The sequence below is a fragment of the Chiloscyllium punctatum genome, chromosome 13 (genome assembly GCF_047496795.1).
Source record: "Chiloscyllium punctatum isolate Juve2018m chromosome 13, sChiPun1.3, whole genome shotgun sequence".
In the NCBI taxonomy this organism is placed as follows: Eukaryota; Metazoa; Chordata; class Chondrichthyes; order Orectolobiformes; family Hemiscylliidae; genus Chiloscyllium; species Chiloscyllium punctatum.
In genome coordinates this window covers 101,358,426-101,382,396 of record NC_092751.1, presented here as the reverse complement: position 1 = coordinate 101,382,396, position 23,971 = coordinate 101,358,426, and the positions used below count along the sequence as shown (strand labels likewise).

The 23,971-nt window shown below is 47.1% G+C and overlaps 1 protein-coding gene across 5 annotated transcripts in view; it reads left to right on the top strand.

Annotated features, from left to right (window-relative positions):
* Positions 1-23,971, top strand: part of zswim8 (zinc finger, SWIM-type containing 8) — a 199,969-nt gene that overhangs the window by 36,991 nt on the left and 139,007 nt on the right. For all 5 annotated transcript variants that reach the window (XM_072583458.1, XM_072583456.1, XM_072583455.1 and 2 more), the window contains exon 3: positions 3,960-4,113. In XM_072583458.1, the coding sequence (XP_072439559.1) occupies positions 3,960-4,113 (154 nt within the window). The remainder of the gene's footprint in view (positions 1-3,959; positions 4,114-23,971) is intronic.

Genomic DNA, 23,971 nt, shown 5'->3' with positions numbered 1-23,971 from the left:
GGTGACAACCTCCCTTTGTGTGCGGCTCAATTCCCTTGTAGCACTCATGGAATACAGTCACATACCTAGTTGAAGTTTTGAAATTTCCTCATCACTTTGTGTAAAAATGCCGTCCAGAAAAAAAAAACCCAAAACGTGTTTAACAGCGTTTAAACTGGATGTTATTAAAGTTACAGAGAAGACGAATAGCAGAAAGTGAATTTTGCGTTTTGGCAAAACTTGTGAGAGACTGGAGGAAGATGTCGAGCCAATTTCAGACTGTGTGCCAGAGTGAAAGTGTGCCAACAGAGGGGTAAACCTAGCAAGAGGCCACAACTGGAGGAAAAGGTTGCTGAATGGGTACTTGTCAAAATGGAAAATGTGTTAGTCGTGAAGCCATCCGAATCCATGCACGAAACGAATCTAAGAAGGATGGAATTTCAGGTACTAAGGGAAGTGCCGGATGGTGTACAAGTGCTGGATGGTGAGAAGGCATGACTTAGTTCTCCGGCAGTAGAAGATAAGATATTACAGTTATCATGAAGTGGAAACATGGGCAAAATACCTATTACTTTTGACATGTTGGAGGATCAAACCTTGAACCAAAAAGGAGGAAAAACTGTATTGGTGAGAACCACTGGCCATGAGATGGGCTTCTGCGTGGGCTGTGGCATGACTTTGAACCTTTCAAAAGTCATATCCATTTAATAGTCAGCCCAATAAATTTAACCTGTTCAAAAAACGTCTAAAGAAAATTTGACTTTTACAGGAGATATTTATGGTAGAGTGGTGGTGACGTAGGTATGGTATCACTGGATAATAATCCAGAGCCAGCATTCTGGGGATGTAGATTGAAATCTCACCATGACAGGTGGTGAAATTTGGATTCAATATTTTTAAAAACAAGATCTGGATTATAAAGATAATCTAATGGTGACCATGTAGCATTCATTGATTGTTCTAAAAACCCATCTAGTTCACTAATGTCCTTTTGGATCTCTACAACTAGGGGTCAGAGTCTGAGAATTAGGGCGGACCATCCGGGAGAGATGTTAGGAAACACACTGACACTGACACTGACACTGACAGTGACACAGACACACTTGAAATCCACATATGGCAGTAGATGCAGGATCAGTTGTGAATTTTAATTCTGAGAAAGATCTGTGTTTTTTTGAGCAAAGCCAATAAGGGGTATGGGCCAAAGGCAGGTATATAGAGTTAGGCCACAGAAGTCCTCTGTTCCTATCTTCCTCTGAGGGAAATCAACCATCCATACCTAGTCTGGCCTACGTGGGATTCCAGACCTGCAGCAATGTGATTGACTGTTAACTACCCTCTGGGCAATTAAGGATAAGCAGTAAATGCTCACCCAACCAGCAACACCTGTATCATGTGAATGAATGAAAAAAAAATTAATGTTATTGTTATAATTAATGTCACACAAGCCTTCATGGCTTAGCACCTCAATGAACGCTCTCTAATAGATGTGTTTGGGTGGGTTTATTGCCAGCATTTCAACTCTCCAGACTCGATCACACTGACCTTCTGAGACTAGTTAACAGCAGCATGTCATGAATGTTCATATACTAATTCAGAATGTGCTATCTTTAGTTTAGACCTCTGAAGTCATAGTAATTAAGATCACTTCAATATTTTGAGAGTTTGTCTTAAGTAGTTTGTTCAAATAAACAAGTTTCAACCGTACCTTGTAAATAGAAAACTGAAAAAGACCTGACAGAAACCAGATTTTATTCTGACCTATTGCACATAGAAGTCCTAGAGATGTACAGCATGGAAACAGACCCTTATGTCCAATTTGGCCATGCCGACCAGATCAGGCTACTGACTGTGTGGAGTTTGCACGTTCTCCCTGTGTCTGCGTGGGTTTCCTCCGGGTGCTCCGGTTTCCTCCCACAGTCCAAAGATGTGCAGGTCAGGTGAATTGGCCATTCTAAATTGCCCGTAGTGTTAGGTAAGGGGTAGATGTAGATGTAGGGGTATGGGTGGGTTACGCTTCGGCGGGGCGGTGTGGACTTGTTGGGCCGAAGGGCCTGTTTCCACACTGTAAGTAATCTAATCTAATCTAATCTAATATCCTAACCAATTCCAGTCTCACATGCCAGCATTTGGCCCATATCCCTCTAAATCCTTCCTAATCATCTAGTCATCTAGATGCCTTTTAAATGTTGCAATTGTACCAGCCTCCTCCACTTCCTCCAGCAGCTCATTCCACACACGCACCATCCTCTGTGTGAAAAAGTTGCCCCTTAGGTCTCTTTTATATCTTTCTCCTCTTCCCCCTAAACCTATCCCTCTAGTTCTGGACTCCCCCACCCCAGGGAAAAGACCTGGTTCTATTTTCCCTATCCATGCCCCTCATGATTTTATAAACTTTGATCACTGCTGTTGCCCTGCCACTGAAGACTTTACGCTCTTGAATTCCCTCCCTTAATCTTGTCCCCTCCCTGACACCCTTTCCTCCATCTTTGAGAATGCTGTTATTTGTGACTCTGGTAACACTATGGTTTAAGCGGTGTACTTTATCTTTTTTTTTGAAGGGAGGTTTTTAAGGCAAAGGTATTGAGCAGTCTTTGCAGGTCCACTACTGTTAACAGCTTGTGAGGCCTTGAGGCTTTTGGAACAATAGAAGCAGCCTGAATGGGTGTGGTTAAGCTCTCGTAACCAGGCTTTTTAGCTTCTTAGTTTTGCAGTCGCAGTTGTTGCTGGGTCTGTTGCTGCAGTACATCACTCCCTGCTACACTCCTCAAGTTTTCTCTTGATGTTTTTTTACTCTCGGGCTGCTAGAGTTCCATGAGAGTCTGACTGACCTGTTCTTTGAACTTGCCTTTTGCCAAGGGCGTGTAAATGCTTCCTCTTCATAATTCACTTCCGCTCTGATGAAGAGTCATCTCGACTTGAACCGTTAGCTTGCTCTCTCTCCATGGATGCTGCCTGACCCACTGTGATCTCCAGCAATTTTTGTTTTCAATACAGATTCCAGCATCTGCTGTAATTTGCTCCTATGTTATGTTTATGGGATGTTACTGTATTGGAACGTGATGTAGAAGTGCCAGTGTTGGACTGGGATAGACAAAATTAAATATAACGTTGTGTTGTTGTGATTTTAACTTTATATTGGAACAGTTAATAGTTTCAGTATCTGTTATTTTGTTGAGCACTTCAATAGAGTTACAGCTAAGCCAAGTATTTTCTTTATTGTTTTCTTGCATTGTATTTTGACTGTAGTGTACAAATAAATTGTGTTTTGCTTGAAGTTGAGTGGTTTGATGAATCAAATTGCATCTGGAAAGCAACAGCTAACATCTACCTTTCAAATAAGAAAATGTTAGGGTCTAGGCTACCTCCTTAATATATTTTGAAGGGGTTTGATCTGGTCCATAACAATGACCAATGTTTTGTTTACCTATTTTAACATCTCCTTGCGGTGTTAGGTTCTTTTTCTTGACATTCTTACACACTTGCTGCAACTGCAATACGCCAACTTCTGTGAACTGCCAAAATTTATGAAGCAAGTACAAGCTTTTGGAGGATCACTTAATACTCTTCGCAATGCTTGTGAAGCGTGTCAAGCAAAGCTGTCCGAACAAGGGAACCGTCCTCCCTTTATACAGGGTTTTACATCATAGTCAGCCATGCACGCAAGACACAACCCCCTGCCACTCCCCCATAGTCACGTGCCACCCAAAAACAATGTGAAATTAGGTTATTCCTCCCCCTGCAGCCTTTTGCAGAGTATGATAGTCCCATCCTGCCTGCAAGACAGAAAAACATCCCCCACTTGGGCCATCCATTTGCTTACATGTCAGCAGAACAAATTCAACCGTTAACATCCCAATGGTGCTTGGTGTCAAATTTTGTTTGATGTTTCTGTGAAGAGGCCGGTGAGGAATTGTTTTTCTCTTTATTACAGTGACCAGAATGCAGCTTGATGTAATCTCGCCCTCTCTCTTTTGCAGATGGTCAGGTCACCCCTTTGGTAGAGCTGTCGGCCAAGCAGGTAGCACTTCACATTCCCTTCGAAGTTGTGGAAAAGGTTTACCCACCAGTGCCCGAGCAATTGCAGCTTCGCATCGCCTTCTGGAGCTTCCCCGAAAATGAGGAAGATATCCGGTAAGAAAACCGGGAAAGCGCACTCTCTCACAGCAGGTTCCCCGTTAGTGGTAATAATTGATTTTATTGTCACGTGTACCGAAGTACAGTGAAATGCTTTGTTTACAAGCAGTACAAGCAGCGCATAATGAGCAAGGATGTACAGGTCAAAAAAAACATACAGGTTACATTGCACAGGGCGTGCGCTGGGCGAGATCAGCATTATCAAGGTCAGCATTATTTGAGAGTCCATTCATCAGTCTAATAACAGCCAGGAAGAAGGTGTTCCTGAACCTGTTGGTGCGTGTGTTCAGGCTTCTGTATCATCGTCCTGACGGAAGAGATTGTAGGCGATCATTACTGGGGTGTGATGGGTCTTTGATGATGTTTTCATCCTTTCCACCGCAGCGGGCTGTGTAAATGGAGTCTGTGGTTGGGAGGTTGGCTTCCATAATGGTCTGGGCTGTGCACACCACCTTCTATAGTTACCTTCGGTCCTGGGTAAAGCAGTTGCCATATCAGCATGTTATGGACCTGGACAGTATGTTCTCAATGGTATACCAATGGAGTTTGGTGAGGCTCCTTATGGACATGCCAAATTTCCTAGTCGCCTGAGGAAGAAGAGACATTGTTGTGCATTTTTGACCGTCACATCTATGTGGGAAGTGTAGGACAAATTGTCGATTAAACCTACAAGGTTTAAGATAAAAAACCTAGAACCCTTAAGGGGAGGCCATGGCCTAGTGGTATTGATTGAGAGATCCTGGCAACGTCTGGGTTTGAATCCTGCCATTACAATGTGAATTCAATAAAAATCTGGAAATAGGTGTCGAATGATGACCATGAAACCATTGCTGATTTTCAGAGAAAGAAAATCCCACCAGGATCACTCATGTCTCTTAGGGAAAGAAAGTGCATTCCTTAGCCGGTCTGACCTTACCCATGTGACTCCTAAACCGCAGCAATGTGGTTGACATTTAACTGCCCTCTGGGCAATTAGGATTGGGCAATAAATGCTACTGTGGCCAGTGATGCTCACGTCTTGTCAATTAATTTTCTTTTGAAAAAAATAATCTTTCCATAATTCAAACCCACTACTTTGGTCAAGCTCTTAGTCATTTGTCTTAAGATTTCCTGATGTACCTTGTTGATAATGTTTATTGATTTACAGGTGCTATATAAAGGCGAGTTATTGCTATGGTATATGAAGAATTGTATGGTCATGTGGGGACCAGGGTTTAGTTAAAAAAACATTCTCGTGGGAAGTGGGTGTCGTTGGCTGGGCCACTATAATACACACCCCCGTCCACCTCCCTCATGTTACTCTTGGGAACGCCAAGGTGGACTACGTCCTTGAACCAGTGCAGACATTTTGGTTCAGGTAGACCCTTATTTGCACTTCAGTTATTTGGATAGATCGGACAAGCTGAAAGCCAAGAGGAGTTTTGATTTGAGGAGGATTCTGGATGAATTTAAAAAAAAAAGAGGAAGTGTTCCCATTGGTGGCAGGGTTGAAAACTAGATCCATGTCAAATGAATCCAAGGCAACAGGAGAAATGTCGTTGAGGTGGTGAGGGTCTTAAATGCCTTAGCAGTAGCTCAGTGGTTAGCACTGCTACCTCTCAGCGCCAGGGACCTGGATTCGATTCCAGTCTTGGGCGACTGTGTGTGTGGAGTTTGAACGTTCTCCCTGTGTCTGTGTGGGTTTCCTCCCATAGTCCAAAGATGTGCAAGTTAGGTGAATTGGTCATGCTAAGTTGCCCACAGTGTTCAGGGATGGGTAGGTTAGGTGCATTAGTCAGGGTTAAATATAGGATGGGGGGAATGAGTCATGGTGGGTTGCTCTTTGGAGGGGTTGGTGTGGACTTGTTGGGCCGAATGGCCTGTTTCCACACTATAGGGATTCTGTGATTCTATGAAATGGTGGGGTGCCAGATTCAATCATTGCCAAGGAAATTGGGGATAAGCACTTAAAGAGAGAGAACTTGCAGGTGTGTAGGAAAGGGATGGGTTGGTGGTTGGGTGAAACATTACTCTTACAGACAGTTGATGTGAACATGATGGGCTGAATGGCCTTTCAAAGCAAATTCTCAAAGTGCTTAGCAAAAGTATATTGCAGTGACAAAGAAGGACCGTAAGAAAAGGGGTAATCTGCCATGGGTGGTTAAGGAAATAGGGGAGGCAATCAAATTGAAAGAGAAAGCAGACAAAGTGGCCAAAAACAGCAGGAAACTAGAAGATTGGAAAATCTTTAAAGGTCAACAGAAAGCCACAAAAGGAACTATAAGAAACATGAGAAAAAAAGATTGAGCATGGAAGAGAAAGGCAAAAAGCAAAAATTTCAATAAATATATAAAACAAAAAAGCGTGGCTAAAGTAAACGTTGGTCCTTTAGAGAATGAGAAGGGGCATTTAGTTATGGGATATGAGGAAATGGCCGAGGCATTGAACAGGTATTTTGTATCTGCCTTCACAGTGGAGGATACTAATAACATGCCAGTAATTGACAAAGAGACGAAGGTAGGTGAGGACCTGGGAACAATCATTATCAGGAAGAGTTAGTGTTGAGTAAGCTAATAGAGCGAAGGATAGATAAGTCTCCTGGCCCTGATGGACTGCATCCCAGGGTACAAAAAGGGATGATGGGAAAAATAGCAGGTGCACTGGTGGTAACTTTCCAAAATTCGCTGGACTCTGGGGCAGTCCCAGCAGATTGGAAAATAGCAAATGTGACATCACTGTTTAAAAAGGGAGGCAGACAAAAGATGGGAATTATAGACCAGTTAGCTTAACCTTTTGTAGTGTGGAAGATGCTTGAGTCCATCATCAAGGAAGAAATAGCATGGCATCTTGAAAGAAATTGTCCCATTGGGTAGACAAGCATAGTTTCACAAAAGGCAGGTCACGCTTAACAAATCTTTTGGAATTCTATGAAGACATTACAAGCAAGGTGGACAATGGGAACCCAATAGATGTGGTGTATCTAGATTTCCAAAAGGCCTTCCAAAAGGCGCTGCACAAGAGGCTGCTGCATAAGACCAGGATGCAAGGCATTATGGGTAAAGTATTAGTGTCGATACAGGATTGGTTGACTAATAGGAAGTAAAGAGTGGGGATAAATGAGTGCTATTCTGGCTGGCAATCAGTGACTAGTGGTGTGTCTCTGGGATCAGTGTTGGGACCGCAATTATTTACAATTTACATCGATGATTTGGAGCTTGGGGGCAGATGTATGGTGTCAAAGTTTGCAGATGACACTAAGGATGAGTGGCAGAGCAAAGTGTGCAAAGGACTGTGAAATATTGCAGAGGAACACCGATGCTTTGAGTGAGTCAATGAAGGTCTAGCAGATGGAATACAATGTTAATAAATGTGAAGTCACCCGTTTTGGTAGGATAAACGGCGAAAAGGATTAATACTTGAATGGTAAAAAGTTGCAGCATGTTGCTATGCAGAGGGACCTGGGTGTCCTTGTGCATGAATCGCAGAAGGTTGGTCTGCAGGTATAACAAGTAATTAGGAAGGTAAATGGGATTGAGTTTAAAAGCAGAGAAGTTATGTTGCAGTTGTACTAGGTACTGGTGAAGCCACACCTGGAGTACTGTGTACAGTTTTGGTCTCCTTTTTTGAGAAAGGATGTACCGACACTAGAAGGAGTGCAGAGGAGGTTCACAAGGTTGATTCTGGTGTGGAGGGGGTTGGCTTATGAGGAGAGATTGAGTAGACCGGGGTTACATTCATTGGAATTCAGAAGATTGGGGGGGGGGCTCATATAGAAACATAGAATATTATGAGGGGAATCAATAAAATGGAAGTAAAAAGGATGTTTCCACTGGAAGAGGAAACTAGGACAAGAGGGCATAGCTTCAAAATTAGGGGGAGCAGAATTAGGACTGAATTGAGAAGGAACTTCTTCACCTAGGATCTATGGAATTCCCTTCCCAGTGAAGTAGTTGACACTACTTCAGTAATTAAAGCTAAGGTAGATTTATTTTTGAACAATAAAGGAATTAAGGGATATGTGAGAGTGCAGGTAAGTGGAGCCGAGTCCACAAAAAGATCAGCCATGATCTTATTGAATGGTGGAGCAGGCTCGAAGAGCCAGATGGCCCACTCCTGCTCCTAGTTCTTATGTTCTATCCTGGAGTGATTCCAAGCTGATTCGCAACACCCTGCTGTGGTAGTAAGATCCGGACTCTAGGTAAAGAAATGTCTCCTGAACTTCTTGTTGGGTTTATTAGTGACTGCCTTGGTCTTTATGGTGCCTTGTTCCACTTTACCCTACTGTTGGGAAAATCGCCCTTCCATAATCCAAAAGAGTACATTTTGTTTCTCATTGTACACTCACCAGACCACTAAATGGATGCTGCAGTCAAGACAAAAAAGCCATACACCCATCCCCGTGAGTAATGTGCTAAATTAATTTCAGTGCCAGTGTGATGTTAGGGTATGTCGACTGTTTCTCCCCAAGGATGCCAGATTGTATCAAACAGCATTTCCCTTCAGTTTTCACAACAGTCAAAGTCCTGACTCAGCCCATGCTTGCAAAACCTCCAGCACGCTATCTCCCATTAGATATGGTTTTGCAACTGGATAACACGTGCTGGATAATTCTGAGGTGCAAAGAGTGATGCTGATAACCTGCCTCATATGAAATCTTAAACCCAGTAGTTAACTGTCAATCATTATTCACTGCTGCATTCTCATGGCAATGTTTCTACTACTTGGAGTTTACTTGCCATCCAGTCGACGTTCTTTTATTTCTTGTGAATTGTCCTGATGAGTGCAAGACAAAAATCTTTCAGAAAATATTTTGTTTTAGCAGCGCTATATTATCATACAGATGACTTACTGCATGTTTTAGCAATGTCGGGGTGAATATGTGCTGCAGATTATTTCTAGCCATAGCTATTGTATTTTCTGATTGGCTAGAAATGACATATAAAAAGCTGGTCACATAATTGGATTACTTTCTTGGAATACACCGATAGGTCTGATTTGGGTCCCTGGTTCGGGAGCTGAATTGTCAAGCAACAAGATTGAAGAGAGAAAGCCCCTCTGGGTCAGTCTGTTTACAGTTCTGAGATGAAATTGGCTGTAGATTCTGCATTCTGCAGCCTGTCTATCGGGATTCTATATTGTTATCAGGCTGCATTTGTGCAGATAGTCCACTCTTGACTCCAAGCCACTTAATTCAAAGCATTAGAGAGCGAAATGTGAGCTGACAGTGCTGGTCTCAATTTATCTGCCAGTTCTGGTTGGCACTACGCCTTTGAATTTCTATTCAGTCACTTATCTTCAGTTTAACAGGAACCTGTAACACTCCCTATGGGGCCTGGCACAAAGTGTGTATTTAAAACCTGAGTGCCAAATATATAAAAAAAATGCTGATAATTTAGACATGTTTCGTTTTAATGTTGGTGGGAATTTTTTTTTAAAGAAAATATTACAGCCACTCTTGTAAGGAGCCCAAACCATCTGATACAAGGACAGAGGCTGTGCCTTTTTACCAGCTGATCATAATAATTTACTTCACTGTATGCACGCGATTCATTTACTTTGTCACGAATGCTATGCATATTCAGATTTGAGAGCCTTTAGTTTTGTGTTTTTATTACCTTTTTGAAACAAATAATCTGGACTGCTGTTATTACTAAATGAAAACCGAAAGAATTACGGATGCTGTAAATCAGAAACAAAGGCAGGAATTGCTGGAAAAGCTCAGCAGGTCTGGCAGCATCTGTGGAGAGAATTCAGGGTTAACAAGGAAGGGTCACTGGATCGGAAACATTAAGTGGATTGGCCATGCTAAATTGCCAATACTGTTCGGGGATGTGTAGGTTAGATGCATTAGTCAGGGGTAAATGTAGAGTAATAGGGTAGGGGAATGGTCCTGGGTGGGTTACTCTTCGGAGGGTCAGTGTGGACATATTGGGCCAAGTGGTCTGTTTCCACACTGTAGGGATTCTATGATTAATGTTGACTTCTCTCCACAGATGCTGCCAGACGTGCTGAGCTTGTCCAGGAAATTTTGTTTTTATTTGTTCTTAGGTTTGTTCTCTCCATCCCTTCCTGCCACTTCTCTTTCCAAAATTAGTACATTTTCTGCCTTTACTCTTGTCTCTTGATTTCCAACATCTACCTAAGTTTGACCCCTCGCCGCATTGTTCTGTCTATAACGGTGTCGATATCCCTCGGTATGTGGTGGGCTAGGAAACCGGACCCAGCATGCTTTGGGTGCAGAACATGAACCAATCAGCCATCATCATCCTGAATGATTAAACAGGCTTGACGGCATGAATGGTGTACTTCTGCTCTTAATGCGTTTCACATGTTCCCACCTGGGCCAAACATAGTCTTGGGTTTTGATTATATGGTGACCAAAGACTGGATTAATTCTTTACGCTGCAGTTGGAACTTTATTAGGCCTACGAGAAGGTGTTTTCATTGAAGTTGGCTACAAATTAGCTGGTGCACCCTGCTGAGGAGGTCAGTTGATTCCTTGTGTACTGGAGCTACAGTTGGCACTGGTGAACACTCACGTCACTTCTGAGTATATCACACAGAGCTTGGTTTGTACCAGAGTATCATTTGGCAAAGCAGAACTTAATTATCAAGATGTTATTGAAATCCTTCATCTCTTCAGGGCAAACACAAGAATACCAAGTTTCAAAGGATAACAACAGTTTACGTCATAGATGCTGATTATTTGGAATGTTGGATCTGGTTGAGGCATTACCATGGAAACAGCTTCAGGGAACTGTGGATGCCTGGTCAATGAGAAAAGGTGCTAGGCGTGAACATGTACCTTGTGTTTGCAGTAGTGTAACTCTCTGAATATTTGTTCTCCCAAAAATGCTTTCTGGCGGCATGCTGGCTTAGTGGTCAGCACCGCTGGGGATCTGGGTTCGATTCCAGCCTCGAGCGACTGTCTGGCTGTGTGGAGCTTACGCAATCTCCCAGTGTCTGTGTGGGTTTCCTCCGGGTGCTCCAGTTTCCTCCCACAGTCCAAAGGTGTGCAGGTTAGGTGGATTGGCCATGCTAAATTGTCCATAGTGTCCAGGGATGTGTAGGCTAGGTGTGTTGTCCATGGGATATGCAGGGGTTACAGGGATATGGTGGGGGGTGGGTGGGTCTGAGTGGGACACTCTTCAGTGGGTCAATAATGATTTGATGGGCCAATTGGCCTGCTTCTACACTGTGGGGATTCTTTGATTCTATATCAATGCAAGTCCGTCGGTCTGTCCTTTCAAAGGCAGCTCCAAGTTGAGACTGGGGTGTTCTGCAGAAATGAGGCTTGTTTTGAGATGTGCAGGTTATGGAGATTGGCCAGGCTAAATTGCACCATAGTGTCCAAGGATGTGCAGGTTATGGAGATTGGCCAGGCTAAATTTAAATTGCACCATAGTGTCCAAGGATGTGCAGGTTATGCCAAAAAACAATTTTAAGATCTTTAGTCAGGCTTACAATGTGACCCGGCTGCCTGTGCTGGAATCTACAGATATAAAAACAGGGCGCACTGCCTTATGTAGTCAAAGGCAATTTGAACATACATTGCATCTTCTTAAAACAAAAGGACACGGGGACAGTCAGTAGCTGCTGCAGCTTCATGGCGACACCCTGCCCAATCGGAATCTACCTCACTTGTTTTGAGAATTAAGATTGACAGTTAACTATTCTTGCTGTATCTTCATGGCAATGATGGTCCAACCAATTGCCATCCTCCTCTCATTCTGTACGAAATGATGTATTCCTTTTTTTTCAAGGCTGTTTCTTGCATCCTAATCTTAATGAGTGTAAGATGGGAAACTTTGACCTTTTTAACAAATTTTTAAGCAATCATTTACTTATGTCTTCTGCAAATTTCTCAAATGTGCCCCCCCAACCAAATTTGTGTCTAATATATGTCACAAACAGCAGGGGATGGAAAACTAAGTCCAGTGTGCTACACCACTAGAAATCACTTTCCATTCACAAATGTATTTTTCAAGCATTGCCCTTTGCTTCCTGTCACTGAACCAGTTTTGGATTGAACTTGTATCCCATGAGTTTCGATATTTTCTTAACAGTCCACTGTGTGGGACCTTGTCAAACATCTTGCTGAAATCCATATAGACCACATCCACTGCACTACCCTCCAATCCTCCTTGTTACTTCCTCAAAATGTCCAATTAAGTTAGTAAGAGATTATCTACCACTAACAAAACCATACTGACTATTCCAGATTAATCTTTTGCCTTTCCAAGTAACAGTTAATTCTATTCCTCAGTATTGATTCTAGCAACTTAGACATAAGGATAACAAACTGTTTACAGGTCACTGACTGTGGGTGGTATTTCAGGGTCCATATCACTAGACAACACTGAACACTGGGACTAAGTACAGTTTACTGTCTCATTTTCACACCGAATATCTAAACAAACAAGGTTGCCAACACTGCAGAGGCTCCACTGAAGTTTGAACTGTCTTACTGAAACTATTATCAATTTACTTTGGCCCCATTTTTAGTTTAGACCATGTGACACTGCTACCTATGTGCATTTCTACAGAGAATGAGGCTCCTTTATCATATTGATATGTTCATGAGCTGCACAGCACGGAAACTGACCCTTCGGTTCAACTCATCCATGCTGACCAGATATCCTAAATTAATCTAGTCTCATTTGCCAGCACACGGCCCATATCCCTCTAAACCCTTCCTGTTCATGGACCCTCCAGATGCGTTTTAAATGTTATTATTGTACCCAGGTCCACCACTTCCTCTGACAGCTCATTCATTGCACGCACCGCCCTCTGCGTGAAAAGGTTGCCCATCAGATCCCTTTTAAATCTTGCCCCTCTCACTTCAAACCTATGCCCTCTAGTTTTAAGCTCCCCTATCCTGCGAAAAAGACCTTGTCTATTTACCCCATCCATGCCCGTCGTGATTTTATAAACCTCCATAAGGCCACCCCTCAGTCTCTGACACTCCAGGGAAAACTGCGTGGGTTTCCTCCGGGTGCTCCGGTTTCCCCCCACAGTCCAAAGATGTGCAGGTCAGGTGAATTGGCCATTCTAAATTGCCTGTAGTGTTAGGTACATTTAGTCAGAGGGAAATGGGTCTGGTTGGGTTATTCTTTGGAGGGTCGGTGTGGACTTGTTGGGCTGAAGAGCCTGTTTCCACACTGTAGGGAAGCTAATCTAAAATTAAATCTAATCTAAAACAGCCCCAGCCTGTTCAGCCTCTCCCTATAGCTCAAACCCTCCAACCCTGGCAACATCATTGTAAATCTTTTCTGCACCCTCTCATGCTTATGAAGCAAGGATTGCCCTCCACAGGGTAAAGGAACATGGAACTCGAGCAACTGTGGGGAATACCACAAAAGATAAAACAAACGTGATGGGATTCCCCCTCTGTTTCTCTCCCTTTCTCGAGGAAGTAACTAAGAGAGGGGAGTTCTGCATTATCGGTCCAAATGACAGTAAACACCAACCTCCTGTAAACCAAATCAATTTCAAATTCTTTTGTGAGAATAGGCATCACTGGTGAACCCTTCCCTAATTGAACAGAGTAATGCGCTTGGCCACTTCTGGGGCAGTTTGAGATAACCATGTTACTGTGGGTCTGGAGTCATGTGTAGGCCAGACCAGGTAAGATTTCCTTCCTTGGAGGACATTAGTCAATCAAAAGGGTTTTCACAGCATTAGAGAATGGTCATCATGGTCACTATCACTGAGACCAGCTTACAATTCCAGATTTTATTAATTGAATTTAAATTCCACCAGTTGCTGCTGTGAACCCAAGGGACCAGGGCATTGATCTAGGCCTCGGGATTACCAGCCCAGTTATACAATCACAATGCCATTTCCTCACTGAAAGTGATTCTTACAAAAAAAAATATACACTGTAGAGGTAATAAAAGATCTTTCTTTTGTTTCTTTAAATGCTTTAATACGCACAATATGACCAAGTTAGAGAAGGATTACCAGATGTGGCCTGGACTGAAGGATATGAACGATAAGGAGAGGCTAGAAAAACTCAAGAATGTTTTCTCTGGAGTGGTGGAGGCTGAGGGGAGATTTGATAGAAGCCTGTAAAATTGAGAGATGCATAGATGGTGTTAATGGTCAGAATCTTGTCTCAGAGTTGAAATGTCTAAAACTATGGAATGTGCATTTAAAGTGAGGGGGTAAGTTCAATGGAGATGTGAGGCGCAGGTTTGCTACACAGAGAAATAGGAGTTTGGAATGTGCTGCCAGGTGATGGTGGAGGCAGATATGTTAGGGGTGTTGAAGGGACTTGGAGCAAAATAAATGAATACGCAAAGAATGGAGGAAGGGATTGGTTTCATGTTTTGGCACAATGTCATGGGCTGAAAGGCCTGTTTCTGTGCTGTACTGTTCTATGGTGTCAAATCCCTCGGACTGTTACCTTGACCTTTGCTATCAATTCTGTGTCTTACGGTCTTATACTCCACAACCACATGATGAAGGAGCAGCGCTCCGAAAGCTAGTGCTTCCAAATAAACCCGTTTTGACTATAACTTGATGTTGTGAGATTGTTAACTTTGTCCACCCCAGTCCAACACCGGACCTCCGCATCTTGACTGAAGAGCACCTCCTTGTTACTTGCACTGTGGCTGAGTTCGACATGCATCATTTCTAACTTTGTGATTACATGTCCCTCTCAAAACCCATCTCTAACCTATACCTTCAGTGATGATGCTGCTCCTTTAATAAGGTCATGGTGTCCTTGAGTTTTTTTTTTCCAAAAGTTTATGTTTGAAGGATTTTAGGGCCATTTGATTATAGCTTACAGATACTGCCTCAGGCAAAAGGTTTTCAGGTTTCAAAAAAAACATTTGTACAATGAAAGGGGAGTCGAGAGTGTGGTGCTGAAAAAGCACAGCAGGTCAGGCAGCATCCGAGGAGTGGGAGAATCGATGTTTCGGGCAAAAGCTCTTCGTCAGGAATGAGGCTGGGAGCCGAGCAGGTGGAGAGATAAATGGGAGGGGATGGGGTTGGGGCTGGGGGAGGGGGGGAAGGTAGTTGAGTGTGCAATAGGTGGATGAAGGTGGGAGTAATAGTGATAGGTCGGAGAGAAGGGTGGAGCGGATAGGTGGGAAGGAAGGTGGGCAGTTAGGACAGGTCATGATGGTGGTGCCAGGTTGGAACTGAGATAAGGTGGGGGGAGGGGAAATGAGGAAACTGGTGAAATCCATATTGATGCCCTGGGGCTGGAGGGTCCTGAGGTGGAAGATGAGGCGTTCTTCCTCCAGGCATCGGGTGGTAAGGGAGTGGTGATGGAGGAAGCCCAGGCCTGGCATGTCCTTGGTGGAGTGGGAGGCGGAGTCGAAGTGTTTAGCCATGGGGCAGTGGGGTTGGTTGGTGCGGGTGTCCCGGAGATGTTCTCTGAAGTACTTTGCAAGTAGGCGTCTTGTCTCCCCAATGTGGAGGAGACCGCATCGGGAGCAACGGATATGGTAAATGACATGTGGAAGTGCAGGTAAAACTCTGGATGTGGAAGGCTCCTTTGGGGCCGTTGGATGGAGGTGACGGAGGAGATGTGGACATAGGTTTTCAATTCCTGCAGTGGTAGGTGAAGGTGCTGGGCGGAAGGGTGGGTTGGTGGGGGGCTTGGACCTGATGAAGGAATCGTGGAGGGAATGGTGTTTTACAGAAAGTGGATATAGTGGGGATGGAAATATACCTCTGATGTTGGGGACTATTTGTAGATGACGGAAATGGCCTCCAACATCCTCAGAAGAATTCACATACTTAACCAACATCCTCAACCAGTTCTCCCAGCTCAGCTGTTCTCTGGTTTGGTTTGGTTAGCAAGCAGAGTTTTGGGGCTTCTGGCCCCAAAGAAGCAAGTCCGGGCTAAACCTCTGTGTCTCTCTGATCTCTCTCCTGTAAGTCCCTGTGTTTGATTTTACCCATTTATGCCGGGGAGTTGTTTATAGGAATTGTTGCAAGTACTTGGAACAATTACACCTGCTTAAAACAACCAGCAAAGTTAGGGTCTGGGTCTTGAAATGTTTTCAGGGGGTCATGCTTGATCATAACACCCCTCCTTTTGCTCTTCAATCTGTTTTTTTTACTCCACCTTGGTAAAATACGTTTAGTTCACCTCTTACCTTCCGCAATGGGGGGGGGGGGAGCGGAAATACCATTCAGATGAGCAAAGTGCTGATGTTGGTCCCAATACTCTAAAGGCAGTGTCACAATCTTGTCTTCGTCAGACACCTGGTCTTGCTTATCAGCTACAAGATATCCTATTGCTAAAAATTGTACTTAATCCAACATGCTGCTTTTTTAAGGTAAAAGTTAAAAATCACACAACACCAGGTTATGTTCTGGTTTCCTTTTCAGTAGCTTATGCTCGAAACGTCGATGCTCCTGCTCCTCTGATGCTCACTGATCTGCTGTGCTTTTCTTCAACACCAGGTTATAGTCCAACATAGAGTCAGAGAGATGTACAGCATGGAAACAGACCCTTCGGTCCATGCCGACCAGATATCCCAACCCAATCTAGTCCCACCTGCCAGCATCCGGCCCATATCCCTCCCAACCCTTCCTATTCATATACCCATCCAACTGCCTTTTAAATGTTGCAATTGTACCAGCCTCCACCACTCCCTCTGGCAGCTCATTCCATACACGTACCACCCTCTGCGTGAAAAGGTTGCCCCTTGGGTCTCTTTTATATCTTTCCCCTCTCATCCTAAACCTATGCCCTCTAGTTCTGGACTCCCCGACTACAGGGAAAAGATTTTGCCTATTTACCCTATTCATGCACCTCATAATTTTATAAACCTCTATAAGGTCACCCCTCAGCCTCCGACGCTCCAGGGAAAACAGCCCCAGCCTGTTCAGCCTCTCCCTGTAGCTCAAATCCTCCAACCCTGGCAACATCCTTGTAAATCTTTTCTGAACCCTTTCAAGTTTCACAGCATATTTCTCATAGAAAGTCATAGTCATAGAGATGTACAGCACGGAAACAGACCCTTCGATCCAACTCGTCCATGCCAACCAGATAACCAATCCAATCTAGTCCCACCTGCCAGCACCTGGCCCATATCCATCCAATCCTTCCTATTCATGTACCCATCCAGATGCCTTTTAAATGTTGCAGTTGTACCAGCCTCCACCACATCCTCTGGCAGCTCATTCCATACACCTACCACCCTCTGCGTGAAAAAGTTGCCTCTTAGGTCTCTTTTATATCTTTGCCCTCTCACCCTATTTCTGATAGGAAGGAGACCATAATTGCATGCAATATTCCAACAGTGGCCTAACCAATGTCCTGTATACCCGCAACATGACCCCCCACTCTAGTAGTCAATACTCTGACCAATAAAGGAAAGCTTGCCAAACGCCGCCTTCACTATCCTATCTACCTGCGACTCCACTTTCAAGGAGCTATGAACCTGCACTCCAAGGTCTCTTTGTTCAGCAACACTCCCTAGGACCCTACCATAAGTCCTGCTAAGATTTGCGTTCCCAAAATGCAGTACCTCGCATTTATCTGAATTAAACACCATCTGCCACTTCTCAGCCCATTGGCCCATCTGATCCAGATCCTTTTGTAATCTGAGGTAACCCTCTTTGCTGTCCATACACCTCCAATTTTGGTGTCATCTGCAAACTTACTAACTGTACCTCTTATGCTCACATCCAAATCATTTATGTAAATAACAAAAAGTAGAGGACCCAGCACCGATCCATGTGGCACTGCACTGGTCACAGGCCTCCAGTCTGAAAAACAACCCTCCACCACCACCCTCTGTCTTCTACCTTTGAGCCAGTTCTGTATCCAATTGGCTAGTTCTCCCTGTATTCCATGAGATCTAACCTTGCTCACCAGTTTCCCATGGGGAACCTTGTTGAATGCCTTACTGAAGTCCATATAGATGAAGTTTATTTGGACGCACAAGCTTTCCGAGCGTTGCTTCTTCATCATGCAGCTTTGGGATAATTTTCAGGTAGCTTGAGCCAGGTTATTTTTCAATCCAAAACTGGTGTTATAGTGTCAGACCCTTCAGTCTAACTGCCGAACGTGAGCTCAAACTAAACTAATCCCACCTGCCTGCACTGGGCCCATATCCCTCCAAACCTTTCTTATTCATGTACTTAGCTAAGTGTCTTTTAAATGTTGTAACTGTGCCCGCATCCACCACTTCCTCATGTGAACCACCCTCTGCGTTTTTTAAAAGAAAATTGCTCCCATGCCTTTTTATAAAATCGCTCTCCTCTCACCTTAAAAGTTATTTTCTTAAACAGTTGGTTTCAGTGCAGTTATTTTTTTTTGTCTGTGACTGGACTGTCCCTCCTTCCACTCAATAACTTTGATTTCATTATCTTTACCAATCATATTGATTAAATCATTGTGTTGTGAAGCAAAAGCAAATTTTGAGTCATCTCTAGTGTTAGTCACTCAAACTGATTTGCAGATATTTCCCAGGGCTGAGTCTTGTTTTTAATACCACTTATGTTTATTTACACAGTAAGGTTATAGAAGCGATTTTTAAGGTGTGAATATTGCACTGATAAGTTAGGGAGATTTTGCACAGGGATGATGTCACTGATAAGAATGAGCGAAAAGCCAGGCTAATACTCGCGGGACACTGGCTTAAACCCCACCACGGAGACCGCCAGAATTTAAACTCCGTTAATGATAAATCTGGAGATTGTTGTAAAAACCCATCTGGTTCAGACGTTTTCTTCAGGGAAGGAAATCTGCCATCCTTACCTCGTCTGGTCTACATGTAACTTCCAGATCCACATTGTTGTGGTTGGCCCAATGAAATGACCTGGTGAATCACTCAGTTCAAGGGGCGTTAAGGATGAGCATTAGTTGGCCTTTCCAGAGATGCCTATCCCATGATAAACCATGTGAGACAGATTTGCATATGCCGTTCCTAAAATTTGAGCATGTGTGCTTGTTTTACAATGCTTCTGTTTTTGTGGTAGAGTTTCTGTATATCAAGAGGTTTTGGAATAAAGTCAGCTCTTTTTAACCTGTTATTCATAACCACAGCATCTGACACAAACTCCTGCACCCTTGCCCTTTTAAATGCTCCACTCTCTCGATTCTAGTCTGTATCTCACCCCTTTCTGCCCTGAGGCTCTGGGCCCGTGTAAGTGTTACAGCTGGTGCCATTGCCCTGGTCTCTAGTCTAAAACACTGTGCCGAATATGTGAGATTAGATACACCAGCTCCATGGGCAGAATTTGGTACCTCCAATAGTGAACCAGATCCCAATTGTTTTTAACTCAGTCATGGGATGAGAATGTCGCTGGATAACCAGCATTTATTGCCCTACCCCAGTGAGCAGTTTGGAGTCGACCACATTGTTGTGGGTCTGGAGTCACGTGTAGGCCAAACCAGGTAAGGATAGCAGTTTCCTTCCCTAAAGGACATTAGTGAATGAGATGGGTTTTTTCCAACAATTGACAATGGATTCCTGGTCATCACAGACTCTTGATTCCAGATATTTATTGAATTCAAAGCCCACTACCTGCCGTGGCAGGATTTGAACCCGGGTCCCCAGAACATTACCTGGGTCTCTGGGTTAAGAGTCCGGTGATAATACCACTCGGCCGTTGCCTCCCCTTTACCTATCAGCTTTGCAGCAGGGGTCAGGGGACAGTGACTGGGAGTGGAGTACTGACCTGCTATTTTTCCTCTCTTTACTCCCCACAGCACGGCCCACATTAGTGTTGCTGAGGTCATGGTGCGTCTCATGGAGACGCGAGTGAGAGGGTGATGTGTCCTGATGTCTGTAGTTTAGTCCTCCTTTTATGTGACTGGTGAAACGGCATGTGTTTTTCTCGCAGCACAGGAGTTTAAGTGGAGATTTGATTAAGGTGTTCAAGATCGTGTGTCTAAAAGACCCATAACTAAATGTTGAAATAAGCAGCAAAAGCCTTTGAGACTTTGCAGGGTTTTATTGTGAACCTACAGTTTAGCACAAATGCTAGTTTCCACTGTTCCCTTCTGGAGCCTTTCCCTGTCCAGGAATTGATTCCCCACTTGGGAAGAGTCTGTTTTGTTTCAGAGAGTGAAAAGGTACAGATTTCCTAAGCCAGCCCAGGCTAGATGGCTCTCTGTATTTTAAATTTAATTTTAAATTCAGTGCTTTAATCTGCTTCTGGTGGTGCATTAGGAATGCGGTTACAGTCGTAGTGCAGAAGTGTCCTTGTGTTTGAAACAGTTTGCATTGTTTGGCAGCGAAGCTTGTGTTTGATTTGAGTTTGGTTGTGTCACTTCTTAACCTGAGCTTACAGCTGTAATTGGCACAAGTGGGGTGCTCTCAATGCTGTTTGTCATGCCAACCTGAAACCTCCAATGGCTGAGAGCCAGGCTTTTGTGTGTGAGCTGTTTTGCTGAGGATTCCTGTTTCCTCATGGTGTTTCAATGCCTTAGTCCTTTCAAATCGTGCCACAGTTACAGCCCTCACAATTATTCAAGGTCCACCAGAATTAACCGGCCCTCAGTGAGGATCATAAGGATCCTGCCTTAGGTGCTTTGAGGGTTCTAGACTGACTCCAGGAGTTTTGTTTTAATTCATTCACGGAATGAGGACAGCACTGGCTAGGCCAGCATTTATTTCCCATCCCTAATTGCCCAGGGGGCAGTTAAGAGTCGACCATGCTCCTGTGGGTCTGGAGTCACATGTAGGCCAGACCGGGAAAGGGTGGCAGATTCCATCCCTAAAGGATATTAGTAAACCAGAAAGCCAAGATGGGTGAAAGGGGAAGAGAGGGAAATAGAGGTGGGGGACAGAGGGAAAAAGTGAGGGAGAGAAGGAAAGAGGGAGGGAGAGAGATGGGAGGGAGAGTGGGGGGGGAGAGAGATGTGGGGGGGGGAGAGAGATGATTGGGGGGGGGGGAGAGAGATGATTGGGGGGGGGGAGAGAGATGATTGGGGGGGGGGAGAGAGATGATGGGGGGGGGGGAGAGAGATGATTGGGGGGGGGAGAGAGATGATGGGGGGGGGAGAGAGATGATTGGGGGGGGGAGAGAGATGATTGGGGGGGGGGAGAGAGATGATTGGGGGGGGGAGAGAGATGATTGGGGGGGGGAGGGAGATGATTGGGGGGGGGGGGAGAGAGATGATTGGGGGGGGGGGAGAGAGATGATTGGGGGGGGAGAGACGGGGGGGAGAGACAGGGGAGTGAAGAGGGGGAGGGAGAGAGACGGGGGGGGAGAGAGACGGGGGGGGGAAGAGAGACGGGGGGGGAAGAGAGACGGGGGGGGAAGAGAGACGGGGGGAGGAAGAGAGACGGGGGGAGGAAGAGAGACGGGGGGGGAAGAGAGACGGGGGGGGGAAGAGAGACGGGGGAGGGAGAGGGGGAGGGAGAGAGAGAGACTGGGGGGGGAAGAGGGGGAGGGACGGGGGGGGAAGAGGGAGAGGGGGAGGGACGGGGGGGGAAGAGGGAGAGGGGGAGGGACGGGGGGGGAAGAGGGGGAGGGAGAGAGACTTGGGGGGAAGAGGGGGAGGGAGAGAGACTGGGGGGGAAGAGGGGGGGAAGAGGGGGAGGGAGAGAGACGGGGGGTGAAGAGGGGGAGGGAGAGAGACGGGGGGGTGAAGAGGGGGAGGGAGAGAGACTGGGGGGGAAGAGGGGGAGGGAGAGAGACTGGGGGGTGAAGAGGGGGAGGGAGAGAGACCGGGGGGTGAAGAGGGGGAGGGAGAGAGACCGGAGGGTGAAGAGGGGGAGGGAGAGAGACTGGGGGGAAGAGGGGGAGGGAGAGAGACTGGGGGGGAAGAGGGGGGGAAGAGGGGGAGGGAGAGAGACTGGGGGGGAAGAGGGGGGGAAGAGGGGGAGGGAGAGAGACTGGGGGGTGAAGAGGGGGAGGGAGAGAGAACTGGGGGTGAAGAGGGGGAGGGAGAGAGACTGGGGGGGAACAGGGGGAGGGAGAGAGACTGGGGGGGAACAGGGGGAGGGAGAGAGACTGGGGGGGAAGAGGGGGAGGGAGAGAGACTGGGGGGGAAGAGGGGGGGAAGAGGGGGAGGGAGAGAGACTGGGGGGTGAAGAGGGGGAGGGAGAGAGACCGGGGGGTGAAGAGGGGGAGGGAGAGAGACCGGGGGGTGAAGAGGGGGAGGGAGAGAGACCGGGGGGTGAAGAGGGGGAGGGAGAGAGACCGGGGGGTGAAGAGGGGGAGGGAGAGAGACCGGGGGGTGAAGAGGGGGAGGGAGAGAGACCGGGGGGTGAAGAGGGGGAGGGAGAGAGACCGGGGGGTGAAGAGGGGGAGGGAGAGAGACCGGGGGGTGAAGAGGGGGAGGGAGAGAGACCGGGGGGTGAAGAGGGGGAGGGAGAGAGACCGGGGGGTGAAGAGGGGGAGGGAGAGAGACCGGGGGGTGAAGAGGGGGAGGGAGAGAGACCGGGGGGTGAAGAGGGGGAGGGAGAGAGACCGGGGGGTGAAGAGGGGGAGGGAGAGAGACCGGGGGTGAAGAGGGGAGGGAGAGAGACCGGGGGGTGAAGAGGGGGAGGGAGAGAGACCGGGGGGTGAAGAGGGGGAGGGAGAGAGACCGGGGGTGAAGAGGGGGAGGGAGAGAGACCGGGGGGTGAAGAGGGGGAGGGAGAGAGACCGGGGGGTGAAGAGGGGGAGGGAGAGAGACCGGGGGGTGAAGAGGGGGAGGGAGAGAGACCGGGGGGTGAAGAGGGGGAGGGAGAGAGACCGGGGGGTGAAGAGGGGGAGGGAGAGAGACCGGGGGGTGAGAGGGGGAGGGAGAGAGACCGGGGGGTGAAGAGGGGGAGGGAGAGAGACCGGGGGGTGAAGAGGGGGAGGGAGAGAGACCGGGGGGTGAAGAGGGGGAGGGAGAGAGACCGGGGGGTGAAGAGGGGGAGGGAGAGAGACCGGGGGGTGAAGAGGGGGAGGGAGAGAGACCGGGGGGTGAAGAGGGGGAGGGAGAGAGACCGGGGGGTGAAGAGGGGGAGGGAGAGAGACCGGGGGGTGAAGAGGGGGAGGGAGAGAGACCGGGGGGTGAAGAGGGGGAGGGAGAGAGACCGGGGGGTGAAGAGGGGGAGGGAGAGAGACCGGGGGGTGAAGAGGGGGAGGGAGAGAGACCGGGGGGTGAAGAGGGGGAGGGAGAGAGACCGGGGGGTGAAGAGGGGGAGGGAGAGAGACCGGGGGGTGAAGAGGGGGAGGGAGAGAGACCGGGGGGTGAAGAGGGGGAGGGAGAGAGACCGGGGGGTGAAGAGGGGGAGGGAGAGAGACCGGGGGGTGAAGAGGGGGAGGGAGAGAGACTGGGGGGGAACAGGGGGAGGGAGAGAGACTGGGGGGGAAGAGGGGGGGAAGAGGGGGAGGGAGAGAGACTGGGGGGGAACAGGGGGAGGGAGAGAGACTGGGGGGGAAGAGGGGGGGAAGAGGGGGAGGGAGAGAGATGGGGGGTGAAGAGGGGGAGGGAGAGAGACCGGGGGGTGAAGAGGGGGAGGGAGAGAGACCGGGGGGTGAAGAGGGGGAGGGAGAGAGACTGGGGGGGAACAGGGGGAGGGAGAGAGACTGGGGGGGAACAGGGGGGGAAGAGGGGGAGGGAGAGAGACTGGGGGGGAACAGGGGGAGGGAGAGAGACTGGGGGGGAAGAGGGGGGGAAGAGGGGGAGGGAGAGAGATGGGGGGTGAAGAGGGGGAGGGAGAGAGACCGGGGGGTGAAGAGGGGGAGGGAGAGAGACCGGGGGGTGAAGAGGGGGAGGGAGAGAGACCGGGGGGTGAAGAGGGGGAGGGAGAGAGACCGGGGGGTGAAGAGGGGGAGGGAGAGAGACTGGGGGGGAACAGGGGGAGGGAGAGAGACTGGGGGGGAAGAGGGGGGGAAGAGGGGGAGGGAGAGAGACTGGGGGGGAACAGGGGGAGGGAGAGAGACTGGGGGGGAAGAGGGGGGGAAGAGGGGGAGG